Source organism: Anolis sagrei, chromosome 7 (assembly GCF_037176765.1).
Source record: "Anolis sagrei isolate rAnoSag1 chromosome 7, rAnoSag1.mat, whole genome shotgun sequence".
NCBI classification, from domain to species: Eukaryota; Metazoa; Chordata; class Lepidosauria; order Squamata; family Dactyloidae; genus Anolis; species Anolis sagrei.
In genome coordinates, this window is record NC_090027.1 from 42108341 (window position 1) to 42128316 (window position 19976).

Genomic DNA, 19976 nt, shown 5'->3' on the forward strand with positions numbered 1-19976 from the left:
CATGCCGCATGATCATGGGGTGTCTGTGCCCTACACCACTGGAGATATTACACTGTTTAGCTGGTATTGCACCACCTGACATCCGCCGGGAAGTAGCAGCCAATAGTGCTGAGGTGTTCCAGCGAGTGTCTCTGTAGATCTTAGAAAACTATTTCTAGATTTAAGTCGTTGACGTGCTGGCTGATACCCAAACAGGGGATGAGCTGGAGATATCATTGCCTTGGTCCTTTCACTATTGGCTGCTACTTCCCGGTGGATGTCAGGTGGTGCAATACCGGCTAAGCAGTGTAGTTTCTCCAGTGGTGTAGGGTGCAGGCACCCCGTGATAATGCGGCATGTCTCATTAAGAAGCAGATGCGAGCTCCATACTTAAGACCATCCAGTCCAACTCCCTTCACCAGGGCAAGAAAACATAGCCAAAGCCCTCCTATTTTTCCAAATCACTAGACTGGGCCACAGCAACCCCTGGCAGGGGACGGCTAGTAAATATAAATATGGTTTTCTGTGGGCGACCAGGTGGCACCATCTACTGGATGGCATATGTTCTGTATCAGGAACTAGAGCTGATGTGGTCTATCCAATGCAAATTTTTGAATCCACACTCCAACAACGTAACCGAATCTAAAGTTGGCCAAAACCTGATCCGTAACCCTTTTGGTACTAATGCTGGAGAGCGGTCCCTGGTCAACAAAAGGTTGGGAACCACTCCAGTGTATTTCAAAGGAAGCAGCAAATCCAACACTTGAGTATTTCTTGTGGTGTTTATAGGGTCTCTATATGTCCATACGTGATTAGAATGTGCAAATACAATGGAGGCCATAAGGAAGAACATTCCCAGGGCTGTTCTTCAAGGCTACATCCTCCCCATCCTTGCAGGGCATCCCATGAGGTGCTCACCTGTCCACTATCTCTTGGAGGCTGGCCTGCAGCACCAGCATGAGCTCCTTGAAGGTCATCCACTTCGGGACGTAGACAGGGACCTCCTCCTGGAAGGGACGGTTCTGCTCCTCTTCCGGAAGGGGCACAAACACCCGGGGGCCCTCGTCCACCATGATCTGGCACAAGTCGTGCAGCCGGTCAGCGTTCTCCGCAGAGATGTCCTGCCCCAGGATTGAGCAAAAGCACTGTGAGTTACGGCCAGTCCTTGCCTTTGGTGCGGTGTCTATTCAAGTTTATTCAGCTCGAACTCTGCTTATGGAAGTCACCTAAAGCTTCCCCCTCATCACCTGTCAACAGGTGAGCTCTGACCTTTTCCAAGTCTCAGGTTCAGGGCGCTTTCGCTCAAGAAGAAGAAACAATATCTTACACTGTTTCCTGCATTCCTTAGCAGAACAGACACAAATTGTTTTGGGGGATTACAACTCACATCATCCCCCATCCACCTCTCAAAAGGTGCACTGTGGGTTTCTCCAAGGCTTGTGTTCAGGCTTCCAAATAAGAATGAAGAGCCTTTATCTAGATGGTTGCCTGAACTCCTCAGCAGAATATATAGAAATTATTTTTTGGGACTATAACTTCCATCAATGCCTTTCTGGCTGAAGCCCTGAGGACGAACTTTTCCAAGCACTTTTCCATCATCATCATCATCATCATCATCATCATCATCATCATTCCACAGTGTCATTACTACTACTACTACTGCTGCTACTACTACTACTACTATTATTACTTTGCAGTCTTCTACATGGCCAAAGTGTCATCATCATCATCATTTCACAGTGTCATTACTACTACTACTACTACTACTACTACTACTACTACTATTACTTTGCAGTCTTCTGCATGGCCAAAGTGTCATCATCATCATCATCATTCCACAGTGTCATTACTACTACTACTACTACTACTATTACTTTGCAGTCTTCTCCATGGCCAAAGTGTCATCATCATCATCATCATCATCATCATTCCACAGTGTCATTACTACTACTACTACTACTACTACTACTATTACGTTGCAGTCTTCTGCATGGCCAAAGTGTCATCATCATCATCATCATCATCATCATCATCATCATCATCATTCCAGTGTCATTACTACTACTACTACTACTACTACTATTACTTTGCAGTCTTCTCCATGGCCAAAGTGTCATCATCATTCCACAGTGTCATTACTACTACTACTACTACTACTACTACTATTACTTTGCAGTCTTCTGCATGGCCAAAGTGTCATCATCATCATTCCACAGTGTCATTACTACTACTACTACTACTTGGTTTACTGAGGAGCTGGCAGTGATGAAGCGAAGGAAGAGGGAACTAGAGAGCGTGTGGCGCTCGGATCCGAGCGAGTCAAATCGAGCACGGTTTGTGTCCTTTCTTAGGGCATATGCCGCGGCAATAAAGGCCGCAAAGAAAACCTTCTTTGCGGCCACTATTGCGTCTGCAAAGAACCGTCCGGCGGAGTTGTTTCGGATTGTCAGAGGTCTTTTAACTCCCGCCACCTCAGGCGGGAGCCCTGACAATTCGGTCACGCGCTGTGAAGCATTTGCTCGGTTCTTTACAGACAAAGTCGCCTTGATCCGTTCTGAGCTGGACGCCGCGTTAAATGCAGTCTCCGAGGATGTAACAAGAGCACCTGCTTGTCCTATTTTGATGGATTCTTTTCAGTTTGTGAAACCCGAGGATGTGGACAAGATACTTGGAGGAATGAGGCCTACCACGTCCATCCTAGACCCCTGCCCATCCTGGCTTCTAAGGGAGGCCAGAGGGGGATTGGCTGAGTGGGTAACAGTGGTGGTGAATGCCTCCCTTCGGGAAGGCAAGATTCCAGCGAGCCTAAAACAGGCTATTATAAAACCGCTGTTGAAGAAACCATCACTGGACCCCACTAAATTGGACAACTTTCGGCCTGTTTCCAATCTCCCCTTTTTGGGCAAAGTCATGGAAAGCGTGGTGGCCTCACAACTCCAGGTATTCTTGAGAGACACGGATTATCTGGATCCGGCACAGTCTGGTTTCAGACCGGGGCATGGTACCGAGACGGTCTTGGTCGCCTTAGTGGATGATCTGCGCCGGGAGCTAGACAGGGGGAGTGTGTCCCTGTTGGTGCTCCTGGACCTCTCAGCGGCCTTCGATACCGTCGACCACGGTATCCTTCTGGGGCGCCTTGCGGAAATGGGTCTTGGGGGCATTGCTTTGCAGTGGCTCCAGTCATTCCTGGAGGGCCGCACCCAGAAGGTGTTATTGGGGGACTCCTGTTCTACACCACAACCTTTGACTTGTGGGGTGCCACAGGGTTCCATACTGTCCCCCATGCTGTTTAATATCTACATGAAGCCGCTGGGTGAGATCATCCGGAGTTTCGGGGTGCGGTGTCATCTGTACGCAGATGATGTCCAACTCTGTCACTCCTTCCCACCTGCTACTAAGGAGGCTGTCGAGGTCCTGAACCGGTGCCTGGCCGCTGTAACGGTCTGGATGAGGGCGAACAAACTGAAATTAAATCCAGACAAGACAGAGGTCCTCCTGGTCAGTCGCAAGGCCGAACAGGGTATAGGGTTACAGCCTGTGCTGGATGGGGTCGCACTCCCCTTGAAGGCGCAGGTTCGCAGCTTGGGTGTGACCCTGGACTCATCGTTGAGCCTGGATCCCCAGGTTTCAGCGGTGACCAGGGGAGCATTTGAACAGCTCAGGCTCGTGCGCCAGCTGCGCCCGTATCTCAGGAAGTCTGACTTGGCCACGGTGGTACACGCTCTGGTCACATCCCGCCTTGACTACTGCAATGCTCTCTACGTGGGGGTGCCCTTGAAGACGGCCCGGAAGCTTCAGCTGGTTCAGCGCGCGGCAGCCCTGTTACTAACTGGAGCGGGTGGCAGGGAGCATACAACGCCCTTGTTGTCCCAGCTCCATTGGCTGCCGATTTGCTACCGGACCCAATTTAAGGTGCTGGTTTTGGCCTACAAAGCCCTAAACGGTTCCGGCCCAAAATACCTTTCTGACCGCATCTTGGCCTACGAGCCCACGAGGACCTTGAGATCGTCTGGGGAGGCCCTTCTCTCGATCCCGCCTGCCTCACAGGCACGGCTGGCGGGGACGAGGGAGAGGGCCTTCTCGGTGGTGGCCCCCCGGCTGTGGAACACTCTCCCTGCAGACATCAGACAGGCGCCCTCCCTCATGTCCTTCCGAAAAAGCCTCAAGACATGGCTGTTCGAGAAGGCATTTAATTAAGTGCTATAACAATGTGGTAAAGATGACTGGAATGGAACAAGGAATATGAGATTGGTTATGATTCCACTATGAGACGAAGCGGATTTTTAGTGTAGTTTTTGTAATTGTTATGTAGTTTATATGTTGTTGTAATTGCCTCTTTGTAAATGGTCTTTTATATGTGTGTACACCGCCATGAGTCGCCCTAAAGGGCTGAGAATGGCGGTTAATAAATGCATCAAATAAATAAATAAATAAATAAATACTACTATTACTTTGCAGTCTTCTCCATGGCCAAAGTGTCGTCATCATCACCATCATTCCACAGTGTCACTACTACTACTACTACTACTACTAGTATTATTTTGCAGTCTTCTGCATGGCAAAAGTGTCATCATCATTCCACAGTGTCATTACTACTACTTCTACTACTACTACTATTACTTTGCAGTCTTCTGCATGGCCAAAGTGTCATCATCATTCCACAGTGTCATTACTACTACTACTACTACTACTACTACTACTATTACTTTGCAGTCTTCTGCATGGCCAAAGTGTCATCATCATCACCATCATTCCACAGTGTCATTACTACTACTACTACTATTACTTTGCAGTCTTCTCCATGGCCAAAGTGTCATCATCATCATCATCATCATCATCATCATCACAGTGTCATTACTACTACTACTACTACTACTATTACTTTGCAGTCTTCTGCATGGCCAAAGTGTCATCATCATCACCATCATTCCACAGTGTCACTACTACTACTACTACTACTATTACTTTGCAGTCTTCTGCATGGCCAAAGTGTCATCATCATTCCACAGTGTCATTACTACTACTACTACTACTACTACTACTATTACTTTGCAGTCTTCTCCATGGCCAAAGTGTCATCATCATTCCACAGTGTCATTACTACTACTACTACTACTACTACTTTGCAGTCTTCTGCATGGCCAAAGTGTCATCATCATCACCATCATTCCACAGTGTCATTACTACTACTACTACTACTACTACTATTACTTTGCAGTCTTCTCCATGGCCAAAGTGTCATCATCATCATCATCATCATCATCATCATCACAGTGTCATTACTACTACTACTACTACTACTACTACTACTTTGCAGTCTTCTGCATGGCCAAAGTGTCATCATCATCACCATCATTCCACAGTGTCACTACTACTACTACTACTACTACTATTACTTTGCAGTCTTCTGCATGGCCAAAGTGGTGGTGTTGTTGTTGTTGTTACAGAGTATTATTATTATTATTATTATTATTATTATTATTATTACTATTATTACAGAGTATTATTATTATTATTATTATTATTATTATTATTATTATTACTTATATCCTGTGTTGTCAAAGGCTTTAATGGCCAGAATCACTGCGTTGCTGTGAGTTTTTCAGGCTGCCTGGCCATGTTCCAGAAGCATTCTCTCCTGACATTTTGCCTGCATCTCTGGAAGGCATCCTCAGAGGTTGTGAGGTCTGTTGGAAGCTAAGCCAGGGAGGTTTATATATCTGTGGAAGTTCTAGGTTAGGAGAAAGAACTCTTGTCTGTTGGAGTCAAGTGTAATTGTTGCAATTAATCACCTTGATGAGCACTGCAAAGCATGTGGACAATTTCAACAGAAAGGAGGAAACCATGAAAATGAACAAAATGTGGCTCCCAGTACTAAAAAAAACTCAGAACAGTAAATAAAGAGCAACACTCAAAAACAGGGGAATTCCAGACAAGAAACAACCAGGGCCAGGTAACACCTCCCAACAAAGGATTCCCCCAGGAAGGAAGCAGCCAGGCCTCGAAGCTGCAACACTTTGTAATGCTAATCAAAGTGATTAGTTGAAAGTATTGTCGAAGGCTTTCATGGCCGGAATCACTGGGTTGTTGTAAGGTTTTTCGGGCTATATGGCCATGTTCTAGAAGCATTCTCTCCTGACGTTTCGCCTGCATCTATGGCAAGCATCTTCAGAGGTAGTGAGGTTAGTTGAAACATTCACACTTACCTCCAACAGACAATAGTTATTTCTTCCACCCTGGACATTATTCCATAGATAACAAACCTCCCTTGTCCTAGTTTCCAACAGACTTCACAACCTCTGAGGATGCTTGCCAGAGATGTGGGCGAAACTTCAGGAGAGAATGCTTCTGGAACATGACCAGACAGCCCACAAAGGTTTTACAGTCCACTCTTTCCAGGATGATTTCTGAATCCCTGATGCAGAGATAAGGCTCGTTGCTTGCTCACCCCTCACCTCCAAGGATGTGATCCTGCTCAAGATCTCGGTGAGGGCCAGGTTCAGGAGGGTCCCCATGGCCTTGCAGTAGACATTTGTGGGAAGGACGTCCTGCCAGACCTTGCCCAGTCTCCTCAGCTGGTGCAGCACCTAGGAAGGAATGGAACTGTTTGAGGTCCGCAAGGTAGACAATTCTCATGTTGCCAGAAATGTCACGCAGCTGGGATCAAGAGCTATGGAAAGCTATGCATGTTGCAGGACTTCCATCAGGCGGAGCTGGGGAAAACAAAGGAAAGCAGGAGGGGGATAATTTCTGCACGTGGAATTGTCTCCTTCGCATGGGATTCCGTCTTTAAAGAAGACAGAGAATGTCCTGACCCTTATCACACAGGGTCACCTCTCCTGCCTCAACCATCCACTTGAAAGTAATACTCTCCTCCTCCTCCCCAGCCCTACTGACCTGTCAGGATTATTTAGTTATGCATGTGTGTTTTTCAATGTGTTTCTATGTGCTTCAAGATGTATTTCAAGATGGATTGTATTCTGCTCTTTTGTGTATTAAGAAAACATAGTGAAAAGGCTGTGAAACTGTAACCTTGACAGAAATGAGATAATGTGTTCTCTGGCTGGGAAGAAGAGGGAGGATCTGGTCTCAACCAGAAGTCAGATAAGCAGATGTTCAGGGACTGTTGTTTTGTGCCTAGTAGGCTTGGGCGATTTCGTTCGTTAATTTCGTAATTCGTTATTAATTCGTATTTAAATTAGCTTACGATCCGATATTGAGCCATGCAGGAATAGTGTGAGGAGTAATTAAGAATCGAAACAATTTTTCCAATTTTCGTAATTATTTCGTAATTATTTTCGTAATATAATAATATATAATATATAATACAATATATTATAATAATATAATATACAATAATATAATATAATAATATATAATATATATATTATATATTATAATAATATAATATACAATAATATTATAATAATAATATATAATAATATAATATATAATATAATAATATATAATAATAATATAATATAATATAATATAGTTGTTGTTTGTTTTATCACACCAACAGTCAACAACAGAGGGAGAGGGAAGCTTCAGAAGTTCCCCCTGTCCCATTTGGAGGGTTTTTTTAGCATATTGCGCAACTGCATCCGCCATTAATGAATCAATTCGAAATTTACGAAATTTCGTAAATGTCGAAATTTTTTAAAGAAAAAATTTGGAATTCTTTTAAAAACGAAATGCAATGGACCCCCTAAAAATGAAACGAGTTTAGAAACAATTTTTTCCGTTGTTACCCAAGCCTAGTGCCTAGTAGTTCCTGTCTGTTGCTTGCTGTGAATAGACGTGTATAGATGTACTTAGTAAACTTAGTTTTCTGTTGTAACTGAAAGCTTGGAGAGTCCTTTTTGAACACAGTGTCTGCTGATCTAGCAATCCTTCCGCTGGCAAAGCTTCAAAACTCTGACAAAAGTTTATCGGCCCTGAACCAGCAGATGACTAGGATTTGCTATCGATCCAGACTTGCAAGCTGATCCAGAACTGGAGTTAACCCAGTTGGCTCGGAAGGTTGCTGGTGGAGTAGACTGGAACAGCCTGACTGCAGCGGTGAGTAGTTGCTGAGTCCTGTGGCTATCCAGTTGGAGTGGACTGAGAAACTGCAGCTGTTGGTGAGTGAAAGACGTCGGCAAAATATCTTAGAAGTATAGTGGAGTGTGCTGGAACCCATTAAGAGGTCGTTAAGGAGTGATTTATGTCAGGAAGTGAGAAGCCGTAAAGCCATCAATTGCCAGAGGTAGACTGATCTAGCAATCCTTCCACTGGCAAAGCTTCGATACTCTGACAATTCCATCTTTAAAGAAGACAGAGAATGTCCTGACCGCCATCACACAGGGTCACCTCTCCTGCCTCAACCATCCTCCTCCCCAGCCCTACTGACCTGTCGCAGAGCTTTCTTTGCAGCGGAGTAGTTCTCCTCGTCGTCCACGTTGGAGAAGTTCCTTGCGCTTGAGAGCCTCTCCAAGAGCTCCTCCTTCTGCACCTGCATCTGGGCCAGGAAACACTCGGTTCCTGAGGAGAGGCAGAGGCGGGGATGTTTCAGACTGGGGTAGCTCCCCAAACACTGCCTCCTAAACCTCTGAACTGTCTCTAAATCTACTTCTTGCTATCTGGGATATGTGCCTGCAGAACTGTTGTTGTGTGCCTTCAAGTCATTTCACTCTGGACCATGCTCTGCCCTACAAGAAGCACTGCCTGAACATCAAGCAAAAAGTGGGTGCTAGAAACAATATCATGCGAAAGCTGACTGGCACAACCTGGGGATCACAACCAGACACAGTGAAGACATCTGCCCTTGCGCTGTGCTACTCTGCTGCTGAGTATGCATGCCCCTTGTGGAACACATCTCACCACACTAAATACACATATATATTATTATAATATAATATAATAATATATTATAATACAAAACAGGAGCTTTTTTGTTGAGTTCCAGGGCCAGAGAAGCAGATAGCAAAGACAGAAGAATGGCCTACCTCAGGGGAGTGTGCTTGCTCCAAGCAAAAAGTGGGCGCTAGAAACAATATCATACGAAAGCTGACTGGCACAACCTAGGGATCACAACCAGACACAGTGAAGACATCTGCTCTTGCAAACCACTGACCACCTACTGCAATGCAGCCTAAGCCCTCCCACATGCACCATGGAGGACCTTCTTGCAGGAACACCAGAGGCACTCCAAGTTGCCAGATACTGGTCAAAGGACATTTAATCAACTACCAAACTCGCAAATTTTGTATTTTGTCTGTTTGTTTGTTTTGTTCTGTTAGAAATGTAATACAACTGACTGGTTGCCCTGACACGACAAATAAATAAGTCATTTCAGACTTAAGCTTTCTCACATGAGGCTTCTCTCACACTGAGGTTTACCTCACACTCCTCTGGATGACACTAGCTTTGGCTCACTGACTCTAACAGGCTCCGGCCTACAAACTCTCCTTAGGAAACGAACGCCTGCTCCAGGCTCACCAAGCTTCCGGAAGCCAGGCACCAGGTCCACAAAGGTGGCCGTCCGGTCGTTGAGGTAGCCCTGGAACTGGTGGCCCAGGGTCAGCAGATGGTGTGCGATGTACATGCAGTTGTTATGGTGGATGGCTGCCAGTTGGGGAAGCTTCTGGAGGTTCTCCCTAAGCAAGAAAGAGGTAAAACTTCAGCAAGTATTGGCAAATAATTTTCAGGGGAAAGCGCGAACGCAGTCCCCCACTACCACAAATTATGCCGTCGAGTTTTCCGCATTTGGGGAAATCGCAGGGGTCAGCACACCCGGAGTGCAATGGATGAGCCTCACCCTGGGAAAACCACCTTCGTGATCATGGTGTCTCCCCTGCCAGGTAAGTATGAATTTCAGAGATGAATTTCAGTCTACATGGAATAAGGCAGTGGCAATCAAAATCGCAACTCTAGGCTTCTCTCAAGGACAACTGCTAGGTATGGGATGGGACCAAGCCAAGGCTCTTATTAGACAACGGATCCTGGATATAGAGCGACAATCAGACTTAGCCTGCTCTCCAGCATTCACCATTAGCGAAGATAGCAGATATCTCATCGCTCCCATGCCTTACTTAGCTAACCTGGAGGTGCCTAAACACCGAAGAGCTTTCACTTTGGCAAGATGCCATGCCCTTCCATCAGCAGTACTGGAGGGGAGGTACCGGAAGACCCCTGCCCAGGAGAGACTATGCCCGTGTGAGTCTGGCTACATCGAAACAACTGAACATGTGCTCCTCCAATGTGTGTTCTATAGAGACATTAGAGCTAATTTCATCACTCCATGGCTTTTAAAACATCCAGGGCGCACTGAAAGATATTACACCTCCCTGTTGCTCTCGGACTCTTGCTCTGCGACAACCTACAGTGTTGCCAAGTTCTGTACAGCAGCAATTAACATTAGAAGGCTGATGACTGACTCCACCAGGCAACTTCCTGCCGGGAATATAGTTAGAATGATTTGTAATAACTGAAATGCTGTAAATGCTCCCCTCTCATCCCTTTTATAGCTTCCCAGTCGTCTAATATTTGTTATTAGCCACCCCCTATTTTAGATTCATACATGCACTTTAAACTGTAAGTTTAGTGTGTTTTATCTTTTTAATTTGGCCACGGTGGTACACGCTCTGGTCACATCCCGCCTTGACTACTGCAACGCTCTCTACGTGGGGCTGCCCTTGAAGACGGCCCGGAAGCTTCAGCTAGTCCAGCGCGCGGCAGCCATGTTACTAACAGGAGCAGGACGCAGGGAGCATACAACGCCCTTGTTGTTCCAGCTCCACTGGCTGCCGATCTGCTACCGGGCCCAATTTAAGGTGCTGGTGTTATCCTACAAAGCCCTAAACGGTTCCGGCCCAAAATACCTTTCGGACCGCATCTCGGCCTATGAGCCTACGAGGACCTTGAGATCGTCTGGGGAGGCCCTTCTCTCGATCCCGCCTGCCTCACAGGCACGTCTGGCGGGGACGAGAGAGAGGGCCTTCTCGGTGGTGGCCCCCCGGCTGTGGAACACCCTCCCTGTAGACATCAGACAGGCGCCCTCCCTCATGTCCTTCCGCAAGAGCCTGAAGACATGGCTTTTCGAGAAGGCATTTAATTAAGTGCTACAGTAACTGGAAATGACAACCGGAATGGAATATGACTACGAGACTGATTATGATTCTACGATAAGACGAAGCGGATCATTTTAGTGTAATTAGATGTTTGTGTAGTAGTGATATGTTGGTTACTGTCATGTCGGCTCATTGTAAACTGTTTTTATGTGTTGTACACCGCCGCGAGTCGCCCCAGGGCTGAGAGCGGCGGTTAATAAATGCAGCAAATAATAAATAATAATAATAATAATAATAATAATTTGTCTCTTATATTACATGTTTTTAATCTGCTTTTAATCTGTTTTTAATCTGTTTTTATACCTGATCTACTTGGGAACTGCGATTCCCTTCCTTGGGCACCGATGCCCCATTCTGTACTGTGCTGGTCAAAGACCGTAATAAATCACTGATTGATTGATTGAGGGCAAATAATTTGTTTCCGTCATGATCTTCTGAACAATAGCTAGCTAAAGAGGATAAGGCTGCTATTTTTGCACCAGTGATGGCTGGGGAACCTTTTGTAATATAGTCAAGCAAATGCAATGGCTCTGAAATTGTTCTTTGGAAATTGACACCCCCCCCCCTTTAATACAACAACAACAACTATAAATGTATAACCTGTATTTAGAGCTGAGTCTCAGCCAAGTTCAGCCCCAGCCTAACCCCAAACATTCCTGGGAGGATTAATCCAATCATTTATATTGGTTTGGCAGGATACTGCCCCACTCCCCAGGCCAGTTCTTTTGGTGATTACACTGCTCTGTCAACCATCTGCCCAGTTGAATAAACCTGTTATTCCCTTCAACCTTGGTTATGTTGTTCCTGGCTTTCGAAGTAGCATGGTGTACATGCATCTAGACTGCTCCTTGGTGACAGATAGCGGATTTGGGTAACACAATGACGCAGAAAGAACTAGTTTGGCAAAGGATTGTGATGGACATACCGTATATACTTGAGTATATGCCAGCCCAAGTATAAGCCAAGAGACCAAATTTTACCACAAAAAACTGGGAAAACGTATTGACTCGAGTATAAGCCAAGGGTGGAAAATAATAAATGTAACAATAAGAAATAGAGTAAAATAATAAATGTAATAAAACACCAATAATAGAGTAAAATAATGTAAATGTTACAATAACAATAATAGAGTAAAAAATGTAGTAATAATATAGAGTAAAATAATGTAAATGTAATAATAACAATAGAGTAAACTAATAAAAATAATAACATGATAAAATAGTAATAGAGTAAAATAATAAATGTGATAATAACAATAATAAATAAAGTAAAATAATAAATGTAATAAAATAACAGTAAAATAATAAATAAATATTCAGTAATTTCAGCTATGAATTAAAAAGTCCAAAACAACCCTCTCAAAAATACATTACAACGTATGCACAAAACCACACACACACATATACACAAACATATATATATATATACACACATATATGCATATACACTCACAAAACACATACACAGAAAAGGGTGAAGGAAGGAAGCAGGGAAGGAGGGAAGGAGAGAAGGAAGGAAGGAAAGAAAGAAGGGTAGAGAAGGAAGGAGGGAGAGAAGGGGAGAGAGAAAGAGGGAAAGAAGGAGCGAAAGAAGGAGGGAAGGAGAGAAAAAAAGGGTAGAGAAGGAAGGAAGGAGAGAAGGAGAAAGAGAAGGAGAGAGAGAAAGAGGGAATGAAGGAGAGAAGGAAAGAAAGGTAGAGAAGAAGGAAGGAGAAAAGGAGGGAAAGAAGAAGGGAAAGGAGGAGGGAAGGAGAGAAAGAAGGAAAGAAAGAAGGGTAGAGAAGGAAGGAGGGAGAGAAGGGGAGAGAGAAAGAGGGAAAGAAGGAGCGAAAGAAGGAGGAAAGGAGAGAAAAAAGAAGGGTAGAGAAGGAAAGAAAGGAAAGAAGGTAGAGAAGGAAGGAAGAAGAAAAGGAGGGAAAGAAGAAGGGAAAGAAGGAGGGAAGGAGAGAAAGAAGAAAAGAAAGAAGGGTAGAGAAGGAAGGAGGGAGAGAAGGGGAGAAAGAGGGAAAGAAGGAGCGAAACAAGGAGGAAAGGAGAGAAAAAAGAAAGGTAGAGAAGGAAGGAAGGAGAGAAGGAGGGAGAGAAGGAAGGAGAGAAAGAGAGAAAGAAGGAGAGAAGAAAGAAAGGTAGAGAAGGAAGGAAGGAGAAAAGGAGGGAAAGAAGAAGGGAAAGAAGGCGGGAAGGAGAGAAAGAAGGAAAGAAAGAAGGGTGGAGAAGGAAAGAAAGAGAGGAGGAGAGAGAGAAGGAGGGGAGAAGGAAAGAAAGAAAGGTAGAGAAGGAAATAAAGTGAAAGAGAGAAGGAAGGAGAGAAGGAACAAAAGAGAGAAAGAAGGAGGGAAGGAAGGAAATAGACAAGGAAGGATGGAACCAAAGAGCAAAGGAAATGAGAAAGGAAATAGGTAAAGAAGGAAGAAAGAAAGGAAAGAAAAACAGGGAAGGAAGGAAGGGGCGGCTAGTAATAATAAAAAATGGTGTATTTTCCAAGTTCCTCTGCTGATGATCAAATGTTTCTGAGAAGACCATGTTTTGAACAGGATTTTCCAAATCAACACCTCTTCAGAGTGGAGAGGAAAAAAAAGAGTGTGAGGAAGAACTAGTAAACACCACAACAGCAAAGACACAACAGAGCTGCATTTTCCCTCATACAATCAAACACATTCTCTGCCAAGAGAGCAGGCCACTCACTTGTGATACATGGGGACCACGTCGCAGAAGAGGAGGAAGATGTTCCGCACGGAGTAGAAGAGCTGAAGGCGGCTGCAAAGTGAGGGAAAGAGAGAGGAACAGTTGAGGCTCACAAATAAGCAGAAGCGTCACAACTTTAGCAAAAACAATCACTTGGAAAGGGGAGTTTAGAATTTACTAGATCTTCTGCAAAAGACAGAAGATCTAAGTGGATCTTCTAGACCAAAATCCTACCCCTCAACAGCTTAAATATTGATGTACATCTTTAAGTAATTCCAGATTGATGGCAACTCTATCAAGGACATTCTTGGCCAGTGGGCTCTGCCTTTGGCTTCCTCCCGGGCTGAGAATATATTGCTTACAGAATGTCACTCAATGGGCTTAATTGGTTGACTCTGGTCTCCAGAGTCTTATTTATTTATTTATCGATTTACGACACTTATATCCTGCCCTTCTCACCCCGAAGAGGACTTGGAGCAGCTTACGAGTGATATGTACATACAATATATTATATTATTAGCATAGCACAATATTAGTATTATGTATCACTATATTGTACTATACCACTATACTGCAACGTTATTAGTAATATTACATGTTATACAAAAATATAATTATTATATTATTATACTGTATTATTATACTGTATTACAATAATATGATCAATATCATATGTACATACAACAAATTATAATTATTAGCACAGCACAATATTAGTATTATATATTACTATATTGTACTATTCCACTATACTGCAATGTTATTAGTAATATTACATGTTATACAAAAATATAATTATTACATTATTATACTGTATTATTATATTGTATTACAATATTATGATCAATATCATATGTACATACATTATAATTATTAGCACAGCACAATTATTAGCATTATATATTACCATATTGTACTATACTATACTGCAACATTATTAGTAATATCACAAGTTATACAAAAATATTATTATATGATTATACTATATTATTATTAGTGTTATATTGTATTACAATATTATGATCAATATATTACATACATTATAATTATTAGCACAGCACAATATTAGTATTATATATCACTATATTGTACTATACCACTATACTGCAATGTTATTAGTAATATTAAATGTTATACAAAAATATAATTATTACATTATTATACTGTATTATTATGTTGTATTACAATATTATGATCAATATCATATGTACATACAATGCATTATAATTATTAGCACAGCACAATATTAGTATTATATATTACCATATTGTACTATACCACTATACTGCAATGTTATTAGTAATATTACATGTTATACAAAAATATAATTATTATATTATTATACTGTATTATTATGTTGTATTACAATATTATGATCAATATCATATGTACATACAATGCATTATAATTATTAGCACAGCATAATATTAGTATTATATATTACCATATTGTACTATACCACTATACTGCAATGTTATTAGTAATATTATATGTTATACAAAAATATAATTATAATATTATACTGTTTTATTATTAGTATTATATTGTATTACAATATTATGATCAATATCATATGTACATACAATGCATTATAATTATTAGCACAGCACAATATTAGTATTATATATTACTATATTGTACTATTCCACTATACTGCAATGTTATTAGTAATATTACATGTTATACAAAAATATAATTATTACATTATTATACTGTATTATTATATTGTATTACAATATTATGATCAATATCATATGTACATACATTATAATTATTAGCACAGCACAATTATTAGCATTATATATTACCATATTGTACTATACTATACTGCAACATTATTAGTAATATCACAAGTTATACAAAAATATTATTATATGATTATACTATATTATTATTAGTGTTATATTGTATTACAATATTATGATCAATATATTACATACATTATAATTATTAGCACAGCACAATATTAGTATTATATATCACTATATTGTACTATACCACTATACTGCAATGTTATTAGTAATATTAAATGTTATACAAAAATATAATTATTACATTATTATACTGTATTATTATGTTGTATTACAATATTATGATCAATATCATATGTACATACAATGCATTATAATTATTAGCACAGCACAATATTAGTATTATATATTACCATATTGTACTATACCACTATACTGCAATGTTATTAGTAATATTACATGTTATACAAAAATATAATTATTATATTATTATACTGTATTATTATGTTGTATTACAATATTATGATCAATATCATATGTACATACAATGCATTATAATTATTAGCACAGCATAATATTAGTATTATATATTACCATATTGTACTATACCACTATACTGCAATGTTATTAGTAATATTATATGTTATACAAAAATATAATTATAATATTATACTGTTTTATTATTAGTATTATATTGTATTACAATATTATGATCAATATCATATGTACATACAATGCATTATAATTATTAGCACAGCACAATATTAGTATTATATATTACTATATTGTACTATTCCACTATACTGCAATGTTATTAGTAATATTACATGTTATACAAAAATATAATTATTATATTATTATACTGTATTATTATGTTGTATTACAATATTATGATCAATATCATATGTACATACATTATAATTATTAGCAGAGCACAATATTAGTATTATATATTACTATATTGTACTATTCCACTATACTGCAATGTTATTAGTAATATTACATGTTATACAAAAATATAATTATTATATTATTATACTGTATTATTATGTTGTATTACAATATTATGATCAATATCATATGTACATACATTATAATTATTAGCAGAGCACAATATTAGTATTATATATTACTATATTGTACTATTCCACTATACTGCAATGTTATTAGTAATATTACATGTTATACAAAAATATAATTATTATATTATTATACTGTATTATTATATTGTATTACAATATTATGATCAATATCATATGTACATACAATGCATTATAATTATTAGCACAGCACAATATTAGTATTATATATTACTATATTGTACTATACCACTATAGTGCAACATTATTAATAATACTACATGTAATATATAATATAACAAATATTATATTGTATTATTAGTAGTATTATATTGTATCACATTATAATAGCTTCAAACTACAAGAAAGGAGATTCCGTCTAAACATTAGGAAGAACTTCCTGACTGTGAGAGCTGTTCAGCAATGGAACTCTCTGCCACAGAGTGTGGTGGAGGCTTTGAAGCAGAGGCTGGATGGCCATCTGTTGGGGGTGCTTTGAATGCAATTTTCCTGCTTCTTGGCAGAATGCTTCTTGGACTGGATGAGGTCTACCATGAGGTCTCTTCCAACTTATAATTCTATTTTGATCAATATTATATGTACATACAATATATTACAATTATTAGCACAGCACAATATTAGTATTATATATTACTATATTGTACTATACCACTATAGTGCAACATTATTAATAATACTACATGTAATATATAATATAACAATTATTATATTGTATTAGTAGTAGTATTATATTGTATTACATTATAATATTATGATCAATATTATATCTACATACAATATATTGTAATTATTAGCACTGCACATTAGATGTATACATTACTAAACTGTTCCCAACTGATGACCCAGGAGGCATTAACCCAACACCCCAAATCCAAACTATTACCCCTTGTTGTCTTTATCACACCTAAGTAGTTAATGTGCCAGAAAAAGGATCTCTACGTTATAAGTCCTCAATGCCTATGCCTGAAAAAAATAGCAATTAATTTCAGGCACTCTGTGTCCCCAACTCCATTCCTACTGGCCCCTTCTGTGGCATTTCCAGTAGTTTCATCATCTCTGGTGGTAGTTGAGTCGTCTTGAGTACCCTCCGGGGGGAGAAAGACGGAGTAGAAATGTTGTAAGTAAATAAATAAAGGAAGAAAGGAAGTAGTTAGGAATTCCTTATCTTCAGAAGAGGAGCAAGGAAGTACTCAGGAATTGGAGGCAGAAGAATCAGACAATGAGGTTTTGAAAGTGCCCAGAGAACAGACGGCGTTCAGCTAGAATAGCTGCTAAAATGCTGAGCTAATTGGGAGACTCCCTAGCACCTCCTGCATGGGGAATTCAAGGCTATAAATCAGTAGCAGGAGCAGTCAGCTTTCATTGGTAACAACGACCCTGATACTGATGTTTTCACTCCAATGGAATCTGCTTTGTGTCTGCTGCTAAAGACTTAGTTCATTGCCTGTTGTCTGATGGAAGACTGGTGTTTCTTTTGGGATTTTGTAAGAGACTTTAATTTGTGTCTGGATTAAGACTTCTTTGCTTTCTTTTGCACTTTTCAATTGCATTTGCTTATCCTTCATGTCTGCTGAAGTAAAGCATTTTTCTTTTACTTTCAACATACCTCTAGACTGGATTACTGCAATGCACTCTATGTGGGGCTACCCTTGAAGACGGCCTAGAAATTACAACTCGTTCAACGTGTAGCAGCCAGATTAATAACTGGGGCGAATTACAGGGAAAGGTCAACTACTCTGTTTAAGGAGCTTCACTGGCTGCCGTTTGTCTTCAGGTCCCAATTCAAGGTGCAGGTTACTACCTACAAAGCCCTAAATGGTTTGGGACCCGCCTACCTTCGTGACCGGATCTCTCTCCATGAACCAGCCTGAGCTCTTAGATCCTCGGGGGAGGCTCTCCTTTCGCCCATGCCATTATCACAGACTCGTCTTGTAAGCACAAGGAAGAGAGCCTTCTCCTCTGTGGCCCCCCAACTCTGGAACTCAGAGTCCCCATTGGGGAGATGGTGGCGGGGTATTAAATAATAATAATAATAATAATAATAATAATTATTATTATTATTATTATTATTATTAAGGCTGTTTTTGAAGGGCAACTCAGGGCAGAAGTCACCCTGAAGTCCCATGCCCAAGGCACTGCCTAGCCCTGCTTTAGGCCCAGCCCAAATCATTCAGCTCAAGTTGCTCACTGCTGCTCCACGCTGACCGAGGCCTCCTTCAACGTCTGGTAGGCCAAGGCCACCAACTTCTGGGTGGACTCGCTGATGCGGCAGGCGGGGAAGGACAGCGTGTGGCGGCTCAGCCGGGTCCCCTCCTCCAAACTGGCCGCCGGCTTTGGAGTCGCGCCGTGGGGCATCAGCACCTTGGACTGGTCGCCGGCTCCGGGGTCTGGCAACAAGGGAAGGGTCACCAGTGAGTCTGGCGTCACCTGCAAGGATCAGCGGGAAACAGACAGCAGTTTAATGCCCAAGGTGGAGGAAAGAGGGAAGAGGCATTCCTCCAGCCCTTAAGAACCAAGCAAGGCCCCTTCCATGCAATCCCTTCAGTGGCAGGCAAAAACCCTTGGATTCGGGCAGAGAGGCTTTTCAATAAGACTTTTTAAGTCTAGATCAGGTTGGAGGGCGCTTTGGTTTGAGAGATGAATAGGTTTGAATTGGTTTTAAGGCTTCTAATATCATTAATCTTCCATGTTAATGTTTGTATATTTTTAGGTTTTAAATTGTCTTTCGTTTTTTAGTGTAATAACTTTGTATTGTCGAAGGCTTTCATGGCTGGAATCACTAGGTTCTTGTGGGTTTTTTCGGGCTATAGGGCCATGTTCTAGAGGCATTTTCTCCTGATATTTCGCCTGCATCTATGGCAAGCATCCTCAGAGCTTCCTTTGCTCTTTGGTTCCATCCTTCCTTGTCTCTTTCCTTCCTTCCCTCCCTCTTTCTCTTTTTTATTTCCTTGTCTCCTTCCTTCTCTACCTTTCTTTCTTTCATTCTCTCCTTCCCTCCTTTCCCTTTCTCCCTCCTTCTCTCCTTCCTTCCTTCTCTACCCTTCTTTCTTTCCTTCTCTCCTTCCCTTCTTCTTTCCCTCGTGCTCTCCCTCCTTCCTTCCTTCCTTCTCTACACTTCTTTTTTCTCTCCCTCCTTCTCTCCTTCCTTCCTACTCTGCCCTTCTTTCTTTCCTTCTCTCCTTCCCTTCTTCTTTCCCTTGTGCTCTCCCTCCTCTCCCTCCCTCCTTCCTTCTCTACACTTCTTTATTTCTTTCCCTCCTTCTCTCCCTCCTTCTCTCCTTCCTTCCTTCTCTGCCCTTCTTTCTTTCCTTCTTTCTTTCTCTCCCTCCTTCTCTCCCTCCTTCCTTCTCT

The 19976-nt window shown here is 41.1% G+C and overlaps 1 protein-coding gene and 1 non-coding gene across 2 annotated transcripts in view; both read right to left on the reverse strand.

The window, feature by feature from the left end:
• The window catches only part of ZW10 (zw10 kinetochore protein), a 39234-nt gene that overhangs the window by 538 nt on the left and 18720 nt on the right, over positions 1 to 19976 (reverse strand). Inside the window, exons 10-15 of the mRNA XM_067470808.1 lie at positions 18814 to 19052; positions 13775 to 13846; positions 9460 to 9617; positions 8372 to 8502; positions 6435 to 6566; positions 898 to 1100 (exon numbers count right to left, since the gene is read on the reverse strand). Of these exons, the coding sequence (XP_067326909.1) occupies positions 898 to 1100; positions 6435 to 6566; positions 8372 to 8502; positions 9460 to 9617; positions 13775 to 13846; positions 18814 to 19052 (935 nt within the window). The remainder of the gene's footprint in view (positions 1 to 897; positions 1101 to 6434; positions 6567 to 8371; positions 8503 to 9459; positions 9618 to 13774; positions 13847 to 18813; positions 19053 to 19976) is intronic.
• Positions 9666 to 9829, reverse strand: LOC137097531 (U1 spliceosomal RNA). Its single transcript, XR_010910251.1, has one exon. It is a non-coding gene; the product is annotated as a U1 spliceosomal RNA (small nuclear RNA).